The 20,810-nt window shown below is 40.5% G+C and overlaps 1 protein-coding gene across 2 annotated transcripts in view; it reads left to right on the forward strand.

The window, feature by feature from the left end:
- Positions 1-20,810, forward strand: part of SYTL5 (synaptotagmin like 5) — a 110,323-nt gene that overhangs the window by 64,790 nt on the left and 24,723 nt on the right. Inside the window, exons 6-10 of one of the 2 annotated variants that reach the window (XM_027534822.1) lie at positions 5,564-5,705; positions 11,468-11,597; positions 13,793-13,899; positions 16,427-16,519; positions 17,129-17,194. In XM_027534822.1, coding sequence (XP_027390623.1) covers positions 5,564-5,705; positions 11,468-11,597; positions 13,793-13,899; positions 16,427-16,519; positions 17,129-17,194 — 538 coding nt within the window. The remainder of the gene's footprint in view (positions 1-5,563; positions 5,706-11,467; positions 11,598-13,792; positions 13,900-16,426; positions 16,520-17,128; positions 17,195-20,810) is intronic. The other variant, XM_027534823.1, reaches the window with a different exon arrangement.

The raw sequence follows: 20,810 nt of genomic DNA on the forward strand, positions 1-20,810 counted from the left end.
CTGGGGTCAAAAAGAGTTGGACACAACTGAGCATCCAAACAACAACAGATTGTTAATATTTTTGGATTTGGGGGCCAGATGGTGTCTGTCTTAGCTACTCACTCTGCTGTTAGAGTGTCAACTGAAAAACAAAACCCACAACCCGAGAGCTGTGAGTTAAGGTTTATTTGGGGCAGAATGAGGACTACAGCCCTGGAGACAGCCTCTCAGATAGCTCTGAGAAACTGCTCCAAAGAGGCAAGGGGGAAGGTCAGTCAGTATTATATGATTTTAGTGAAGAGGGTACATGCAGTCAAACACAGATTTTGGCAGAAGATTGTTACCAGTCAAAAGGAACAGATGTCACTATTAATGATTTTAGTAATTTTATAGATACAAGGCACAGAGTGCCTCATTCCTGATCTCCACCCTGGACTCCTTTTAAGGTATCTGAAGGTCAGTGACCACAGTGGCTAAATGATTTCATTATTATAGAGGCAAATGGCAAGTGCCAATTTTTAGTTGGCAGTTTTGTAAAAGCAGCTGTATACAATGTATAAAGTGAATGTGAATGCCTGCATATTAACAAAACTTTATGGCACTGAAATGCGACTTTCACATAATTCTCACATGTTATAAAATATTCTTCTTTTAATTTTTTTCAACCACTTGAAAATGTAAAATCGCCCTTAGCTCACAAGTTATACAAAAACAGGTGGTGACCCCAGTTCCATCCAGGAGCCATAGTTTGCTGACTCTTCTGGTGCCACACATTTGCTCACTGACACAGAAAGCATCCTTCCATTCATCATATTCTAAGCCATGAGGATAGCTCAGGTCTCTTGATGCGAGCAGTGTGCTGAATAATCGTGGTATGAGAGGGAGGCCTAGTACAGTTGGAGATATGCCTGAGTTGAGTGAATTTAAACTCATCCACAGAACTTTGCTGGCATCCAGTGGTTAAGATCCACGCTCCCAGTGCAGGGCACAGGCTCGATCCCTGGTCAGGGGAAGATCCCACTTGTTGTGTGGTTTGGCCCTATAGAAACAAACTCATCCACAGTTGAGACCAGTGTTTCTCAGCTTTGGCTACATGTTGCAGTCACTGGTGATGGGGGAGTGGTGGGAAAGGATCTTGATGCCTAGATCCCATGCCCAGAGGGTCTGATGTGGTTAGTTTTGGGTGCAGCCTGAGCACGGTGTTGTTTAAAAGTTCCTACGATGTTTCTGATGCGCAGCCAAGGGTGAGGGCCACCCATCTCCCATAAGACAGTGGGGACAAATAAGTTGCAGTTTGGGGATCTCCAAAAACGGGAAGGTTGAGCCATGTTCAGCTTTTTTCCCTTTTGTTTCTCATTTTTAGCACCTCTTTCTCATTTAACAGGCTCGCTTCACTTTCTAATTACAACCTCTCTTGCCTGTCTCTCAGGTGTTTATTTCAGATCTCAAATAACTAAAAGGAGTTAGGAAGGCATGTAAACTGCAGAATGAATATCATATCATCTTAGTGTTATGTTATGCCCTAGCCTCATTGTCCCAGTGAGCATGGTATCTTTCAGGTTAATGCTGTCTTTGGCTGATCTCTTATAAAAACACTCATTTTCGCAGGCAGGCACAGGCTCAACCTTGTCCGTCTGCTCTGGGAAGGTTGAATCCTGGGAAATTCTTTGCAGGCTTCAACTCCTGGGAGACCACACTGTAAACCAGAAAGGGAACTTGTTAAATTAGAGTTTCTGTCCCTTCTCCTTGAATTCTTTACCTAGAAATTGATATATCTAGGAGGCCATTATCAAGGTTTGAGGCCAGCATGAAATTAGAGATAACAAAACAGAAGGCTTTTTAAAAGTAAGCTAAAATAAGGGAAACTCTTTCCTGCCCTAGGAAATGTGTCTTTCAAGTAACTCAGGATTTCCAAGCTCCCCAGACAGTGTCACATTCCCCATACTTTGGGCCTTTTAGATCAAAAGGAATGTATCCCTTTCTTGTCAGTTTCCCCCTAAGCAGATTTTAGCTTCAAGGTTTGTTAGAACTGATTTCTAATATTTCTAATTTAAATATCACTAACATGATATTTGTTAGAACTGATTTCTAATATTTCTAATTTAAATATCACTAACATGATATATAGCTTCCCTGATGGCTCAAACGGTAAAGCATCTGCCTACAATGCAGGAGATGTGGGTTCGATCCCTGGGTCGGGAAGATCCCCTGGAGAAGGAAATGGCAACCCACTCCAGTACTCTTGCCTGGAAAATCCCATGGATGGAGGAGCCTGGTAGGGAACAGTCCATGGGGTCGCAGAGTCGGACACGACTGAGTGACTTCATTTCACTTCACTTCAACATGATATATGGATCCAAAATAGCTCTTTCTTAATTGAACTTTAAATTTCTCTAATTTTGACTTGAGGATTTTATCCTCTTCCTATTTGAGTGGCAAAGATTCACATATTTTATGTCAGATTTTGCATAACATCTGAAAGAGTTGGCACACAAGTATTTATGATATTCTGCCTCATTAGACTAAATTTTTTTTAGTTTAATCAAATGAAGCATTCAACTGAGAGGAAAATATTATTAATAAGCTCACAGTAAATGTCAGGGATAAATGTGAAAGTGTATGTCATTTTTAAGATAATGCTTCTGGCAACAGTAATTTCAAATGGCTGGCTCATGAGGCACAAGACTTTTTTCCCCCCTTATTACAGGATAGCCTCTTGAATGTCATCACCACACTTAATCAACTTCTGCCAGAGCTTCCACATAAATGGGACTTTGGGTTCTAGGAAAGCTAATCCATGGTGGAGACTTTTCCAAGACCACCTGGGTCTGGGAGGACCATCATCACAGATATAAGCAGAAATACCCACACAAATTCCCTTGGATCATAATCTTTTGGTTCATTTCTGCAAGATTCAGTCCAACTCTTTATCTTTCGAGACTTTACCTAAAACAGTATGGTGGCTCAGATGGTAAAGAAACCACCTGTCAATGAAGGAGATATGGGTTCAGTCCCTGGATTGGGAAGATCTCCTGGAGGAGGAAATGGCAACCCACTCCAGTATTCTTGCCTGGAGAATTCCATGGACAGAGAGCCTGGTGGGCTATAGACCATAGGGTCACAAAGAGTCAGATACAACTAAGTGACTAACTTTCACTTTTTTTTTTTGAGTTGAACATGCCTGAGTGACTTTCCCCCCCGCCTTTTTTTTTAAGCCTAAAACAGTAGGGAGAGACTTTTTTTTGGTAGTATTACTGTAAGAGTAGAGAACCTCTGGGCAGTGTACAGCATCCCTGGGTAGGTCTCTAAGCCCCTTCTCCGTTGAACTTGTGAGAAAGAACAGCATCACTTCAGAAAGGTCCAAACATTGTTAACTTGCCAAATGTAGAAATGTAGCACCTGAAATCGGAGGGCTCAGGGAAATCACCAAAGAATTTCAAACTGTATCAATCTATTTAATCCCCAAATTTTACTTTCTTGTCATCAGACACAAAAAACACAGTCATAGACCCTTTCTGAGCAGAGTCCATAGTACTATAATTTATTCAGACCACCAGTTCTAGAAATAACTTGTCAGGGACTGTCTCTGTGTAGTATTGAAGGACTGCTACCCAGAAAATTTTCCGAGCTCACTTAATCAAAATCTAAGAAACTAACCAGCTCTCTCAACCCTTTGATTATCTTCTCCTTGATAGCATTCCTCTCTACATTCTATCCGTGTAGAACCTGCCTGGTTGTAACAATTTGATTGGCAAAATGATGCATAAACAATTTGAAGAACTAGCATGAGCTTGAATGCTATCTTTGGATAAGCAGATAATTCTGTTTTTATTCTGACTTTATCATATGTTAATACTAACTCTGTATGTTATTAATACTAATTCTGTATGCATGTGTGGAATAAGTGCCTAACCTCTCTAAGCCTCAGTTTCTTCATCTGTAAAATACGAATGTTCATACCTTTTTTTTTTTTTTTAAGAAAAAAAAATGAATGTTGTGGAATGGAGACTGTCGAACACCTAGACAATACTCAGTAAACGCAGCTGCTGTTTGCATAAATCTCAATAGTTGTGGTGGCTGGTTGTATCAATCAGGGCATATTTTATTTTGGTGGCTTCTCTGGTGCAGAGCCTTGAAAAAAGTTACAAGCTGTGGTTAACAGCTCCAATGTTTATTGCTAATTCTTCTGCCAGATTTTTCTTCTATTAATGACCCATGTGCCATCATTCTCTTTAAAATATGCCCTTTCTTTATTCGTATAAGTCTCTCCTCCAGTTGGCTCAACTGTGAGCTCTAGCCACTATTAACTGTCACTGTTGTGCTTTAATAAGGAGATTTTGTTATTACAGGTGCACTTATAAATTATTAAAATAGTAACTGAGTGAAATTCACAAGGGCTTACATTTTACTACTGAGCATATTTTGTGCTCACTGATGGCAAAGAATGAAAGAAGGACAAACACTTCCCTTTAATTTGTCAATACTTATTTACTTATGAAATTCCATTTAATAAGAAAATTGCAATCACCTCCAGCAGGAACTGTTTTTTTTTTTTTTTTTCATGAATCATTACTGAATGGAATTGAATCCATTTTAGCAAACATAAAAATGAATCAAACTCATTTACAAAAATGTCATTGTTTTTAGCCTTCGTTTATTAAATGTGCACCATGAGTCAGTCACTAAAACACTGAGAAATAAAATATAATTGCCAATCTTTGATTAAATATGTACTGAGTGAAGAATTGACTCATTGGAAAAGACTCTGATGCTGGGAGGGATTGGGGGCAGAAGGAGAAGGGGACAACAGAGGATGAGATGGCTGGATGGCATCACTGACTCGATGGATGTGAATCTGAGTGAACCCCGGGAGTTGGTGATGGACAGGGAGGCCTGGTGTGCTGCGATTCATGGGGTCACAAAGAGTCGGACACGACTGAGCGACTGATCTGAACTGAGTGCGTCCTTTGCACCAAGATACTGTGAAGGTGCTGGAGGTGTCATGGTAAGTGTGTCATCAGCTCTGTCCCCAAGGAGCTCATGTTGAAAGAGGTCCCAAGGCCCACGTATCTTTTAAGCAGCCAAAGAAGACATCATGTGGGCAACTTCTACACAGTCTGGGAAAGACTGTAGTCACCAGGAATTGAGTAGAGCAGAGGTTGGCAAGGCCTGTGATGGACAGAGAAGGCACAGTCAGGGAGGCTGGACTTTATCTGGCCCTTGAAGGATGGGAGGATTTGGATAAACCAAGAATGACGAATAAGGCTTATCAGGTGGGGAGAATATGAGCAAAAACCTTAGAAGTGGAAGCAGGAGCACGAGCAAGCATGGTAAGTTGAAAAAATAGTTGGCAACCTGGGCTGGCTAGAAGAGTACTGCTGAGCAGTGGGGAAAATAGTTGGAGAGGTAAGTTCAATTACGAAGACGCTGGAGTCAGACAAATGGCGCTGAACCTCATGAGCCCCTGAAGGTGTACCTCAGGTGGTCCACGTGTTGCCATTGTTTTCTGGGGAGTTTTCCCTGACTATGTCTTTGGTCACTGCTCCACTTCCATTTTAAAGTCAGAATGTTTTTTCTCATTCAGGGGAAGCACTGGCTCATCAGATTTCAACGAGCCAGAAGCTGGTCCTGGAACTCCGAAGAGTGTCCGGAGCAATGGTATGACCCCAGGCACTCCGAGGTCACCGGCCCCCAGCACCCGCAGCGTGACCTCAGTCAGCAGTCGAGTAAGTTCACAGATGTGAAGGAACAGCTCCATCTGGGACTCAGCCTCACCACCGAGGCATGGCTAGCCTTCAGCTCTCTGAATCTGAGAGCCTGTTGTTGATCTTGTTTAACAGTAATAGATGCTTCTTGCTCAGAACTGAACCTCCTACATCCATAGCTCATGGCAGGAGGCCTCAAGTGTGAAGGAAAGGGCAGTTTCAGAGGTGGAATTTGTTTGATGGGGGTTTCAATGGCTACATGGTTTCAGTAAAATATAAATCATGTTTAGCACTCTGTGATTTTGATCATCCATTTTATTTGTCAAGAACTTGACTGTTATAAAATATTGCCAACAGATTTAAATTAGGAAAGGTAGACTCTTAAAATATTTTTATCATTTTCTTTTCAATACATCTGATAGAGTCTGCATTTAAATTGCATTGTGTGTGTTGTGTGTGTAAGCTGTTCTTTTGAGTGAATGAACATCTACTAGATTGTTTGATTAAGCAGGAAACTCCATATAGATAGCTCACATATTATGTCTTTACACACAAACTACAATTCTTTGATTCAGCCAATATTTAATGAGGACCTTCTCTATGCCAAGCCCTGGTCAAACAAAGACTTGAAAGAAGTGAAAGAATTAAGCTTGCGAGCATCTCTTGCAAGGTTGTCATCCATACTGGGACAGCACTGATGTTCAGCAAATACATTATGGGAAGGCTGTTGGAATCACTTTATATTGCAGTCACTTACATCAAGGACCCCCATCTGCATAGTCAGTGCTCTTGCTTCACCAGAGTCTGAAAGATCTTTAGTGCCCCTGGAGGAGCAGCCAGTGCAAAGACCCTAAGGTGGGGGCATATGTGGTGTGTTCAAGGAAGAACAGGGAGCCCTGTATGGCCGTTATGAGTGAACAAAGGAGGGATACGAGAAAATGAGTTCAGAGGGGAAGTAGGGCCAGATGGGCCGTGTGGACTGTGTGTGCGCTTTGGCATTTACTCTGGAGAAGATGGTGGCAGTTGGAGAATTTTCAGCAGACTAATGACATGATCTGGCTTCTGTTTATGCTGGAACTGAGGGCTGTGCTGAGAAGAGCCTGTTGGGAACAAGAGAGGAAGCCAGAAGGCCTGTTAGGAAGGAGGCCATGGTATTACTGCAGGAGGTATTAGTGGGCTTTGGAACACGAAGATAGATGTGGAGATTGTGAACGACAAGATTCTACAGATACTTTTAATGAAGAGTCCAAAGGCATTCAGACAATTAAAGAATAATAATAATAAGTGTATTTAAACAGTTTTAGTCTAAATTAAACTTGTTGATAAGATAAAAGGCCTATTTAAAATTTTATCAGTATTTATACTTAGCTCCACAAACAGTATTGTTCAGTAGCCAGAAAAGTGCATGCACAGTTGTGACTGTACTCACTTCTCTGGCAGCCTGAAAAGGGGTGACATTCAAAATATTTAGAAACTAGTATGTCAGGGGCATTGAGCCATCAGAACAGACCCTGGTGCAAGATTAGGCAGCATCCTGAGGTTCCTCCCAGGCCATGCAGTGACCTGGATTGTGGGGAAAACTAGGGTTGTGGAGGACAGGAGCACAGGAAGAAGGGGTGGACTGGGAGTTGCCCTGCTCACCAACTGATCCAGAAGTATTAAAAAAAAATGTTAACAGCTGGTACAGCTCTGCTAGTGGGAAGCAGCAGACTGTCAGTCCAATAATTAGTAAGTTAGTCAAGTTTGTTCTCAAAACAAGGCTTATCTTCCTAAGTATCATCACTGGAGGTGGGGGGTAAGGAGGGAGCTCCTTCTCATGTGCTAATCCCCTCATATCTACAACCTTTAGGTGAATATTTCTCTTTTTTTTAATTTTAAGAACTTTAAACCATTAAATTGCAATTGATTTACAATGTTGTTACTTTCTGCTGTACAGCAGTGATTCAGTTATACACATATATGCATTCTTTTTTTACATTCTTTTCCATTATGCTTTATCATAAGAGACTGACTTGTTGTTTATCCATTCCACATATATTGGCTTACATCTGCTAACCCCAGTCTCCAACTCCATCCCTCCCCCCAAACCCTCTCTCTTGGCAACCACAAGTATGTTCTCTGTGTGTACAATTCTGTTTTCTGTTTTGTAGACAGGTTCATTTGTCATATTTTAGATAAGATTTGTCCTTCTGACTTACTCACTGTGATAATCTCTCAGTGCATCCAAGTTGCTACAAATATATGAATACTTCTTTATTAAACAACACCTACTCTGTGCTTAGTGGCTCAGTCATGTCTGACTGTTTGTGACCCCATGGACTAAAGCCCGCCAGGCTCCTCTGTCCATGGGGATTCTCCAGACAAGAATACTGAGGAGGGTTGCCATGCCCTTCTCCATGGGATCTTTCCAACCCAGGGATCAAACCCAGGTCTCCCACATTGCAGGCAGATTCTTTACTATCTGAGCCACAAGGGAAGCCCTAGATATTCCCCAACAAAAATTTCCTATGATTGAGTAGACATATGTATTGATATATATAGGCTCAGATGATAATGAATCCGCCTGCAATGCAGGAGACCAGGGTTCTATGTTCCCTGATTTGGGAAGATTCCCTGGAGAAGGGCATGGCAACCCACTCCAGTATTCTTGCTTGGGAAATCCCTTCGACAGAGGAGCCTGGCGGGCTATAATCCATGAGGTCACATAGTTGAACACGACTGAGCGACTAACACACACATATGGTGCTTGTGCTAATCTCATGCTTACATTCTAACTGATGTAGCTGGTCTTTTCTAAAAGAAAAAGAGGCACAAAGAGAAATACTTTCTGTCAGATAAACTTAGTGCAGCACAGTACTTTATGAAGCATATTTGCTCTTTCATGATGAATAGAAGACCCATATAGAGTTACATGATGATCAACTTAACAATTTCTCAATTTCTCCCACTTCTCAGAGTCGCTCTGTTTCAGTGTTCTTGTCTGCTTTAGCATGTGAGAAGTACCTTTTTAAAATGGAAATTTCTTAAAACATGAAAGTCTCTAACCTGTGCTCTGCTGTGATATAACTAATTTTGGGCCTCACATCCTGAATCTCCAGGGTATGTGTTACATACTGTGCAATATTAATTGGCCTATTAGTGCTCAATATTAATGTTATTCCCAGGGTGCCAGTTGGAAAATTTACTGTCACTGTTAAATGCTGCTAAGGCAGTTGGTCTTGCTTCATTAGAGGAATCCATGTGTGACCACCTTTTTGAATGGGTGGCAATTAGAAAAGTTAGGACTTATATTCCTCCTGCTACAGGTAGTTGCTGCTGCTAAGTCGCTTCAGTCGTGTCCGACTCTGTGCGACCCCATAGACGGCAGCCCACCAGGCTCCCCCGTCCCTGGGATTCTCCAGGCAAGAACACTGGAGTGGGTTGCCATTTCCTTCTCCAATGCATGAAAGTGAAAAGTGAAAGTGAAGTCGCTCAGTCGTGTCCGACACTCAAAGACCAAATCCAGTCTATATTGGAGTTGCATTGATTTGCATTTCTATCTTTCTGGAATGAGTTCATTAACATTGCCTCAGTGTCTAAGTTATGGGGTAAATTATGTAGGGCACCAAGAAGGGGATTCCTTTCTCTAGGATATTTAAAGACAGTTTTTGGTTGTTTTTGGAAGGGGCAACTAAAGAGTCTCTTTTAGGTTCAATCATATCACATCATGGTGTCATTTGCATGTACACTTAACCTTAGTCCAGTTGTCAGAAGTACAAAATTAGTTTAATACTTAAGTGAACTTGGAACAATGCAATTGTCAAGCCCCTGTGGGCACAGGCAAAGTTGGGACAGAATTTTCCTTTATAATGAAATTAAGTGTCACTGTTGGTGGGAATGTAAGTTGGTGCAGTCCCTGGAAAATAGAGGTTCCTCAGAAAACTGAAAATTGAATTACTATATGATCAAGCAATCCCACTCCTGGGAATATACCCAGATAAAACTATAATTGAAAAAAATACATGCACCCTATGTTCATAGCAGCACTGTTCACAATAGGCAAAACCTGCAAACAACCCGTATGTCCATGAACAGATGAATGAATAAAGAAGATGTGATATGTATATAGAGTGGAATATTCAGTTCAGTTCAGTCACCGAGTCATGTCCGACTCTTTGCAACCCCATGAATTGCAGCACGCCAGGCCTCCCTGTCTATCACCATCTCCCGGAGTTCACTCAAACTCACGTCCATTGAGTCAGTGATACCATCCAGCCATCTCATCCTCTGTCGTCCCCTTCTCCTCCCGCCTTCAATCTTTCCCAGCATCAGGGGCTTTTCAAATGAGTCAGTTCTTCTCATCAGCCAAAGTATTGGAGTTTCAAATTCAACATCAGTCCTTCCAATATACACCCAGGGCTGATCTCCTTTAGGATGGACTGGTTGGATCTCCTTGCAGTCCAAGGGACTCTCAAGAGTCTCCTCCAGCACCACAGTTCAAAAGCATCAATTCTTCGGTGCTCAGCTTCACTCAGCCATAAAAAGAACAAAATAATGCCATTCATCATACTATGTGATGTTAGATTAATACCATGTGATTTCACTTATATGTGGAATCTAAAACATGGCACAAATGAACTTATTTGCAAAACAGAAACAGACTTGCAAAGAATAGACCTGTGATTGCCACAGGGGAGGGACTAGAAATTTGGGATTGGTTGATGCAAGCTATTACATTTAGAATGGGTAAACAAGAAGATCCTACTATATAGCACAGATAACTATATTCACTATCCTGTGATGAACCATAATAGAAAAGAATATAAATAAGAATGTATATATTGTGTAACTGAGTCACTTTGCTATACAGCAGAGATTTTCAGAACATTGTAAGCCAACTATACTTCAATAAAAGAATTTAAAAAAGAGAAAACATAAAGTGTTAGACTGAATACCATTACATGAACAAGCATCTATAAGCAAGTAGATACCAAATTAAAAAAAACAACAACACCCATTCCTATAAGCAGGGAAGTCTCCATTCTTTATCCTTTTATGAACATTATTACAATGATGTAGGAGGACTTCCTGGGTGGTCCAGTGGTTAAGAATATGCCTTCCATTGAAGAGAATGAGGGTTTGATCCCTGGTCTGGGAACTAACATTCTGCATGCAGTGTGGCAACTAAGCCCACGTGCCGCAACTAGAGAGCTCGAGTGCCATAATGAAGATCCTGTGTTGCCACCATTAAGACCCCACACAGCCAGATAAATAAATTTAATAAAATAATGAAAAACTTAAATAACGATGTAAGCAACCATATTCTGATCATCCAGCCTATGTGATGGGGAAGGTGGCCTGCTTTTCTGTTAAGTGAGGGGTGGTGAAAGTAAGGCATGGTTGAGGAGAGAGGGTGTGGAGAATGAGGACAAATGTGGAAGCGAGAGTTCTAACCCTGAGTACTATTCTGTGGGTGTAAAGCTTGCCATATTCTTACACATAGTTCCTGTAAGTTTGGAGGTTCTTACACCATCTTTACTGATAACCTTATAACATTCACTAATTTTGTGAAAAAATAATTATTTCAGACACCTTTTGTGCTAGTTAACAAAACTCTTGGTAGATATTTTTGAGAGTATTGATAGTAAGTTTTAGCCTTACGGACTCCTGTTGAGGGTTCTCTAGGTGTCAACTGGCTCCTCTTGAAGAGTAAGATAGATATGGTTATACTGGTAGACGGAAGTATTTGGAAGTCAATTACAGTCAATATTATATGTATATTTCCATTTCTACTTTGTGAGAAGGAACGTGGTTTTGAAAATTCCACCGATTTGGCTGCCATTGAAAGCACCTCTGAGGACCTCACAAAGACTCATCGCCGAAAACCTTCCAGCACACCATCCATAGCAGTGTCCCGGGCCTCCCTCTCCTCAGGTGAGTATTTCCAACCTGACTGCTCTGTTGTGAAAATGACTAAATCAGGTGAAACTGACTGCCTTGTGGGGCCTTAAATGTTTGTTTCATGCCTTTGAAAATAATCATCCACTCTTTGACCCATGGTGTTCGGCCCACTCCATAAGAACTGTTGAAACATGGACCCATGTGATGCCTTGAGCCCCTTGCAAAATCTGTGAATTCTGAATTTGATAAGAGTATACAGTCATGGCCCATGTGATGCCTTGAGCCCCTTGCAAAATCTGTGAATTCTGAATTTGATAAGAGTATACAGTCATGGGGCTTCCCAGATAGTGCAGTGGTGAAGAATCTGCTTGCCAAGGCAGGAGACGCGGGTTTGATCCCTAGAGGAGGAAATGGCAATCCACTCCAGTACTCTTGCCTGGGAAATCCCCTGGACAGAGGAGCCTGGTGGACTACAGTCCATAGGGTCTTAAAGAGCCAGACATGACTGAGTGACAGAGCCGAGAAGTCAGTAGAGGAGTTCAGGAAATATGATTGGCTCATTTAATACAAAAGATAAAGACACTTGCCCAGAATTCAAGGAAATGGTAATTCCATCGACTCATCGGTCAGAAGTGCCCTGTATCTAGATAGATGAATCATTATTCCATGGTTTAAATAAGGCCTTCTTTGCAAGCAGCATTAAAGGATTATTAATAACCCCTTTCATTTGTATGATCCCTTCAAACATATTGTTTCACTTTAGCATCACAACAACCCCTGTGAAACAAATATTATTTTATGGTATAATTTTATTACCTTTGAATAAGGAAACTCTTCAGAAACATATGTTATGATTAGGAACTTTATGTCCCATGTCTAGATTTGAAATCATGACAAGATCCCCAGAAGGAAGAAATTACCAGATATCTAATGCTAACATAAAGCCTAAGGCTGGATTCTCTGTGCTGAGTTGGGGGTGTCTCTCCAAGACAAGTCGCTCCCAAACAGTTGGCTAAATGTGCATGGCTATTATTGCATTTGGTTTAGGACTAGAAAATTGGTTCTCTAGTTCAATGAATAATTTTAAACTAGCCTAGAAGCCAACCTCGTGGAGTGTATTTCTACTACTCGTGCTCATACTGAGTTGTTCAGTTGTGTCCAACTCTTTGCAACCTCATGGGCTCTAGCTGGCCAGGCTCCTCTGTCCATGGGATTTCCCAAGCAAGAATATTGGAGTGGGTTACCATTTCCTCCTCCAGAGGATCTTCTCGACCCAGGGCTTGAACCCATGTCTCCTGTGTCTCCTGCATCGGCAGGCGGCTTCTTTACTGCTGAGCCATTTGAGAAGCCCCTTCATTTCTCCTCTTAATAATACTCAGTAGCTCCTGTGGATTGAGTACATACTCTGTGTCTGGTGCTATGCTAAGCAGTTCTGTGCTGTTTCATTTATCATTTCACTCTTAATCAGTTGCTCTCTTCAGTCTTTCTCATTTATAAGCAAGTATTCTCTCTCAGCAGGGTTTCAACATAGAAGTCTTTTATGGAAATAAACTGTTGATAAGCTATCCACAGCATTACTGAGTTTTGCATTTTTCTTTATATGTTTAAAAGCAAGAAATTCTGCTGATGAATGTTCTGGTGTGCAAAGAAATAGAAGTTCCTTTCAATTTCCCTATAGCTACTCCATTTTTGTGTGAAAAGAACTTGCATCATTTCATTACATTTTATGTCAAATATAAAAACACAATGTATGTGTGCATGCTCAGTCATGTCTGACTCTCTGCGATCCCATGGGCTGTAGCCCACCAGGCTCCTCTCCATGGAGTAGACAATAGATTCTCTAATAAATAAGGAATACTTAATGTTTTATTTTTTTCTAAACTTAATGGCCCATTCTTTGAGAGTTTGCCAAGGTTTTTGAGCACAACAAAATTCTTAAATAGCTTACAAATTGATCATGTTATAGTAGTAGAACATTTGCCTTCCTATGCTCAAAGGAGAAATGTACAGATCAGTGTTGGTAAGTCAGTCCAGGAAATTTTCAAAATACTGTTAATAAATGGTAGCATGTTAGCGTAAACAGTATGAAGTTTCTGACTATTGTTTTCATGACACTGTCTATGCCCTATCCCTAGAAAGAATTGGAATAACAATGAAACATTTGCAATGAGAAGTGAACCCTTCTAACAAAACAAGATGATTCCCTTCTTCCCTTTTCCTTCCTACAGACCGGAGTCGATCTGAGTTAGATTTGAGCGGGTCATTTACAGAAGACTTAGAGGATACTATAAGCATAAGGAGCAAATCTGTCCCTGGGGCTTTGGACAAAGACTTGGTAAGTTGGATATGGAAGAGTGTCTAATGGTCATGAAGAAACGGCACAGGCTTATTCCAAACCTGTCCACTTTCGGGGAGGATGAGTTGAGAGTGAAGTGAGGCTATACAATCATTTCTTCCTATTAGTCTTCACAACTAACATATAAAAACAAATATGATTTAGAAAAGGTAACAGGTGATCAGGTTAATGAGTGACAAGTATCTCTAAGAAAACACCTGTTGGGGATTTCAGTTCTTCATTAAAAAGCGTGTCACTTAATCTAAACCCAGGTAACGTAAGGAATCCTAACATTTCCTAAATCCAACATTACTAGACTTATCTGACTATATGTTTTATATGAACATTTCTACATCTCACGTTATCCCCCTAAACTGTCTTCTCAATTGAGACTAACTTATGTGAAATTTAATGTTTAAGGTAAAGTCATTCATGAAATGAGAATGTTGAATTAAATTATTGTGAAGGTGAAGGTTCTAATCTGAAATTCTTATTTCTACAACAGCTATAATCCAATTTGAACTCCTTGGGATGAAAGATAAAACAAATGTTAAATGACATTATTAAAATTTTTCTGACACAAACCAGGAAACTTAGTTCTAACACTCAATGTTATTTACTATAGTAATAAAAAACTACAAAGTATTTTTAAATCCACCACAAAAGGGCAGTGGTAGCGGTGGGCAATGAGAGCAAATGGTTTCAAAGCTTACTTGGTATTCAGCCTTTAAAGAACAGATAATTCCAATGTTACTAAACTATTACTGATCATAGAAAATCTTCTGAAAATGTTCAAATTCAAAACTCTGAAAATCTTCAAATTCATGATATGAAGCCATTTTATATAACCTGAATACTCAAACTTGATTTTTAAAATAGTTTAAAAAAGAAAACTACAAGGTAAATTAATTTATAAATATATACAGAAAACTTGAATATATACACAAACCTAGCAGTAAATCAAAAATATTGCAATAAGCAAGTTTTATTCTAGGTTTGAATAGAAGAATTCATCTATATAAGAATATCTTTTACATAATTAATATTTCACTATATTAAAATGAAAGTGAAGTCGCTCAGTCGTGTCCAACTCTTTGCGACCCCATGGACTGTAGCCTATCAGGCTCCTCCGTCCATGGGATTTTCCAGGCAAGAGTACTGGAGTGGGTTGCCATTCCCTTCTCCAGGGGATCTTCCCGACTCAAGGATCGAACCCGGGTCTCCTGCATTGCAGGCAGATGCTTTACCATCTGAGCCACCAGGGAAGCCCCTTCACTATATTAAAGGAGAAAATAAAAACTACATCAATAGATGCAGAAAACTTTTTAAAAAGAGAATGTAATTTGAACAGGATGCATAATACTAGCTGCACCCAGGGTAAGGAGGACCAGGGAAGAGGGGAGAAACCAAAAAGAAAGGTGTCCTTAATAAAAAAAAAAAGAAAGAAAGAAAATAGTATGCATGATATAATCCATTTATCTGTGTGTATATGTACCCTGTTCATCCATCAAAGATTATTGAAATTTAATTATTAATATGTGAGTGGAGATACAAGTTTTTTTAATCTATATTACTTGAAATTTTTACTATAAAAATGTATTATTTAAATAACCAGGGGATAAAAAGTGGGGAAAGAAAAGTAGAATCTGGAATTTTGGATAAGAAACCAATATGTAAAATAGTTTATTCTATTGAAGAGATTTTCAAGATACATTTCCGTGTCTTAACAGTATAGACATACACAGGCATACATTAATGTGCATACACACACACATATATACACAAATGCACCTCAACTTTTTAAATTAAAAAATAAGTACTTTGCTCAAAGTAAATCAATTTAGTGAGCAGTGAAGGAGGAATTGAATGCCCAGGTCTGTGTGATTCCACATTTCATGTTTTTTCCATAAAGCAAGCATCGCTAGGAAGGGGACCCCAATCTTCAGATGGTTGTAATTCAGGTCGAATGGAGAGCAAAAGAGCAAAACCTAGGAATGGAGTTTTTTATAGATATTTGTATCTGATATTTCAAGTATTTAAGAAAAGTGTTCTCAAATGTCATATATTAATTCATATATTTGAAATTTAGAAGGGTGGTACTGACAAATCTGTTCACAGAGCCACAGTGGAGACACAGACATAGATAACAGGCTTATGGACAGGGTTGGGGAGAAGAGGGAGAGGGTGAGATGAATGGAGACAGTAGCATGGATACATATACACTAACACAGGTCAAATAGATGGCCAGTGAGATTTGCTGTATAACTCAGGGAACTCAAAGTAGGGCTCTGTAATAACCTAGAGGAGTGGGAATGGGCGGGAGGTGGGAGGGAGATTCAAGAGGGAGGGGACATATGTACACCTACGGTTAATTCATTTTGATGTATGACAGAAATAAAACCAATGTCATAAAGCAATCATAAGTCAATTATAAATAAATATTTTAAAAAGTGGTTTTTTGTAAGTGAAAAGACTTTCTAGGAAGGACACCAAGGCACTGATTTTATTCCCCTCCATCCTTCCTTAGGATTCCTTAGAAGAGATGGAAGATGGCATTGATGACTTAGTGTCCTCCCGGTTTTCTTCAAATACTCACAGTCTAGCGAGTGGCCTGTCAACAGTAAGCAATTCTTGAGCATGCACTAGAATATTCTCTCTTGTTGGTTTTCTTTGCATTTCCAAAGAAGAGAATCAAGTTCTTGGAAAACACAGGATCATGAATTAAAAGTTATTATAATCTCCTGCTTGCCTTTTGTCCACAGAGTACCTTTTATTCAAATTTTGTGGGGGCTTTTCCTAAGGGTCCTGATTCCTACTTTAAAAAAACCTCTCCCTACCACATTTTAAAACCTCATCACTCCCTAGTTCAGGCTCTCATCAGCTGAACCCTCTGAATTATCTCGGTTCTCAGTTGGTAAATTTCCCTGCTGCCATTCTCTCAGTTCCTCAGATATCCTCCTTGCTACCACCAGTCACTTTCCTCACTTTCCTTAAACACATAGCCAAGTAACTTTCTTCCCTATTCGTACATCATGTCCATAACTTCCCACTCCTACAGAATAATATTCCATCTTACTTTGGTGTTTGAACCCTTCTTTGAGAGGGCTTTAGGTGCTCCTGTGTCTTTTTATCTATCTGTATGTCTCCAGGTCTTTTCTTGGTGTCTTTTATTTCCATCTGTTGCTCTAATATGCTTTTCTCTTTTGACCTTTGGGCAACTTCCTTAAAGAATTCTCAAGCAGGCTCTGACAGGAAATGGACCTACCTAAGTGTGCCTGATGCTGACTCAGACACTGTGAGTGTTCAACCTTTCCTTTTTCTTTTTTCCAATTGTACTTCATGGATTTCATGGTACAGGAAATCTCATTAGCTAGGCAATTCTTCCAGTCTTTCTGACTCATGTATCATTAACCAGCAATCCTCTTTTAAAAGGTAATAATATAATCAGAATCCAAGTATTTCAAAGACAACACATTTTTAAAACATTAGAATCTGTGGACTAGAGAAAAGATACATGGTCCAGAATGGTTTACCGTGAACAAGGCACCTTTTCATGGGATTCTCCAGGCAAGAATAACGGAGTGGGTAGCCATTCCCTTCTCCAGGGTATCTTCCCAACTGAGGGATCCAACCTGGGTCTCCTGCATTGCAGGCAGATTCTTTACCATCTGAGCCACCAGGGAAGCCCCTTAGAATAAACATCTCTGTTTAATTCACAGCATTGGCTTGGTTAAAAGCATAGAGTTTGGTTAGCAGTAAAATTCTTGTAACTTCTTCAGTTTCTTCCAAGCTTCTGCAGTAGTGGGTTCTTAAACTGAATTTTCTATGTACTGATCTCATGCTTTAACAGAGGACCTTCTTTGAAGGAGTAGCTACAGAAGGATGTGGTATAGATATAAGTCAGTGACCCAAGGGGTCAGTGAGATATGGTGTGGAGGTCCTCAGACTAAAAATTGGAAATCTTTTGCTTTGTTGTCAACAACAAAAAAATAATCAGTCGATCTAAGAAAGAAATGGGAAATTCTATTGGTGCTGTATTGAAGATTATAACCTGGGAACAGCATCTCAGAAAGCTCCAAGAACTGTTCTGCCCATAGAAGTCAGGCAAGGAGGCCAAAGGGCAGATGAACTTTTTCACGTTCAAATTTTTCTTGGGGAATTCTCTGGTGGTCCAGGGCCCAGGTTGGTCAGGGAATTAAGATCATGCAAGCCATGTGGTTCAATAAAAACAAAAAAGAATGTTTAAATCTTTCAAGCTCTGCCATAAAATATGAACTTTATTTCACAATGTTTTGGCACCGCCAATAATTTCTGTGAGCCAGACTTGATTCATATGTGACATAAGGGGTTTGGGGCTTATTCTTAAAGCCCTTGAAACTCAAAGCATGTTCTGTTGACCAGCAATATTGAGTGACCTGGGACAGAGACTATAAAAGGCTGTCAGTTTACAGAACCCCTAGTGTCTCAGTGGTAATTTCATAGCGCTGCTAGGCCAAGTGAAAGTGAAGTCACTCAGTCATATCTGACTCTCTGTGACCCCATGGATTGTAGCCTACCAGGCTCCTCAGTCCATGGAATTTTCCAGGCAAGAGTACTGGGGTGGGTTGCCACTTCCTTCTCCAGGGGATCTTCCCGACCCAGGGATCGAACCTGGGTCTCCCACATTGCAGGCAGACGCTTTACCGTCTGAGCCACCTAGCCCAGTTAAATAGTTAGCTTGGAAAAAAAAATAAGCACTGGTATCTTAACAACTTAGTAGCCATTTGAAAATATAATGCACAGTAACCATTTGAAAAAATAATATTTTTATTCCATTCTTCAGTCTCGCTCCATCGTGTCCGACTCTTTCCATTCTTAAATAGCCCCTGAGGTGATGTGTGGGCCTGATGGGGACTACATGAGTTGGCAGCAGCATTTTCATTTCCTTTTCCTCATGGATTTTTGTGCAGTACATGTTTTTTGTCATAGTTATTGCCTAAAACTCAGGTTCGCATGGATAGGACTTTATTAAAAAGAAGAAAGTGGGATTGAACGTTAACACTGTGAACTACTGTTAGCAGTTTGCATGGTGTCTAATAGTTGTCACTGGTGTTTCCCTGGGAATTTTAAAATATGCTGCGGTGCCCCTTGTGAGTTGGGGCTGGTGCTCTGGGATGCCTTAACACACAGTTTGGGAACTGTGGACCTAGGAGTTTGTTAGAAAAGCAGAATTGCAAGGCTTCCCTGATGGTCCAGTGGTTAATAATCGACCTTGCAATGCAAGGGACACTGGTTCAATCCCTGATCTGGGAAGATTCCACATGCTGCAGAGCAACTAAGCCCTTGCACCACTACTATGGAGCCTGCACTCTGGAGACCAGGAGCCACAACTTATAAAGCCCAAGTGCCCTAGAGCCTGAGCTCTGCAACACGTGAAGCTACCGCAATGAAAAGCCCTGCACAACGCAACTAGAGAGCAGCCTCTGCTCGTTGCAACTAGCGAAACCCCGAGTGCAGCAACAAAGACCCACCACAGCCAAAAATAAATAAACAAATCTTAAAAAAAAAAAAAAGAAGACAGAATCTCAGACTCCACCTGGGACTGTGTGGATCAGAACCTTCATTTTAATGAGACCCCCAAGTGACCAGTAGGCAATTAAAGTTTGCAAAGACACCTGCTATCATGAAAATTCTGGTGTTATGGGATCCTTGGTTTGCTCTTGCCCTTGATTTAAGCTTGAAAAAGAGACTGGCCATATCACCCACTGCTTTTGTATCAGTCTGTACTTTGAGCAATTGGAGGAAGGTAATGACTTTTGTTTTATATATAAACAAAAAAATATATACAAGGTATGCAGTCTAACCTCTCTTCGCAATCACCATAGTCTTTACTTCCCAGTCGTTCATAGACAGGGCTTTTGAAATGCCTAGATCACTCCTGAACGCCTTCCAGGTGGTTTTTTGTGACAATCCTGTTGCTAAGACACAGAGTTCATGTTGCTGGCACTACAGGATAATTTTGTTACATTTAATTTAAAATGCATCTCTTGTTATTAGTGTCCCATCAGAACTTTCATTCATTCTGGCACATTTGGACAGGGTTTCTTTTTGCATTTTAATTTTATTTATTGGTTGGTGTATTATTTTCTTGTTTAGTGTTCTGTTTGTGAGTTGCTATTTTATACATGTGTAGAAAGCCATGGTCATATTAGTTACTAACCCTGTGGCCTCACAGCTGGTCAGGGGAGTCCTGACAGCTATGGGCAGTGATGTTCTCATGGCATGCCCTTTTGGAAGATGTAGTTATGTTACAGAATCAATCTTGGGTCTGGTTGTCTGGGTACAGTAAAGGCAATCTACTGACACCAGGTTGTGGTGAAGGAAAGTGCAGTGTTTATCGTGTAAATGTCGAGGATGGATGACTGGTGCTTGAAACCCCTCAAACTTCCTGAAGGGTTTGAGCAAAGCATTTCTAAAGGCCAGGTGAGGGTCGCAGGTCTCAGAGTATGTGATCAGTTTGTGCACAGTTCTTTGATTAGTTGATGATGATCAATCCTTAGGCTACAGAAGGTCTGGGGGCTATGTGCTCATGGTCATCAAATCATTAATTTCTTCCATTTGATGAGGGTTTTAACATCTGTAAAACAACTCAGGAAATGTGCATCAGATTCTATTAATATTATCTAGGTACTTCAAGGTCCGTCTAGTCAAGGCTATGGGTTTTCCAGTGGTTATGTATGGATGTGAGAGTTGGACTATAAAGAAAGCTGAGCACTGAAGAATTGATGCTTTTGAACTGTGGTGTTAGAGAAGACTCTTGAGAGTCCCTTGGACTGCAAGGAGATCCAACCAGCCCATTCTAAAGGAGATCAGTCCTGGGTGTTCTTTGGAAGGACTGATGCTGAGGCTGAAACTCCAGTACTTTGGCCACC

Source organism: Bos indicus x Bos taurus, chromosome X (assembly GCF_003369695.1).
Source record: "Bos indicus x Bos taurus breed Angus x Brahman F1 hybrid chromosome X, Bos_hybrid_MaternalHap_v2.0, whole genome shotgun sequence".
NCBI lineage: Eukaryota > Metazoa > Chordata > Mammalia > Artiodactyla > Bovidae > Bos > Bos indicus x Bos taurus.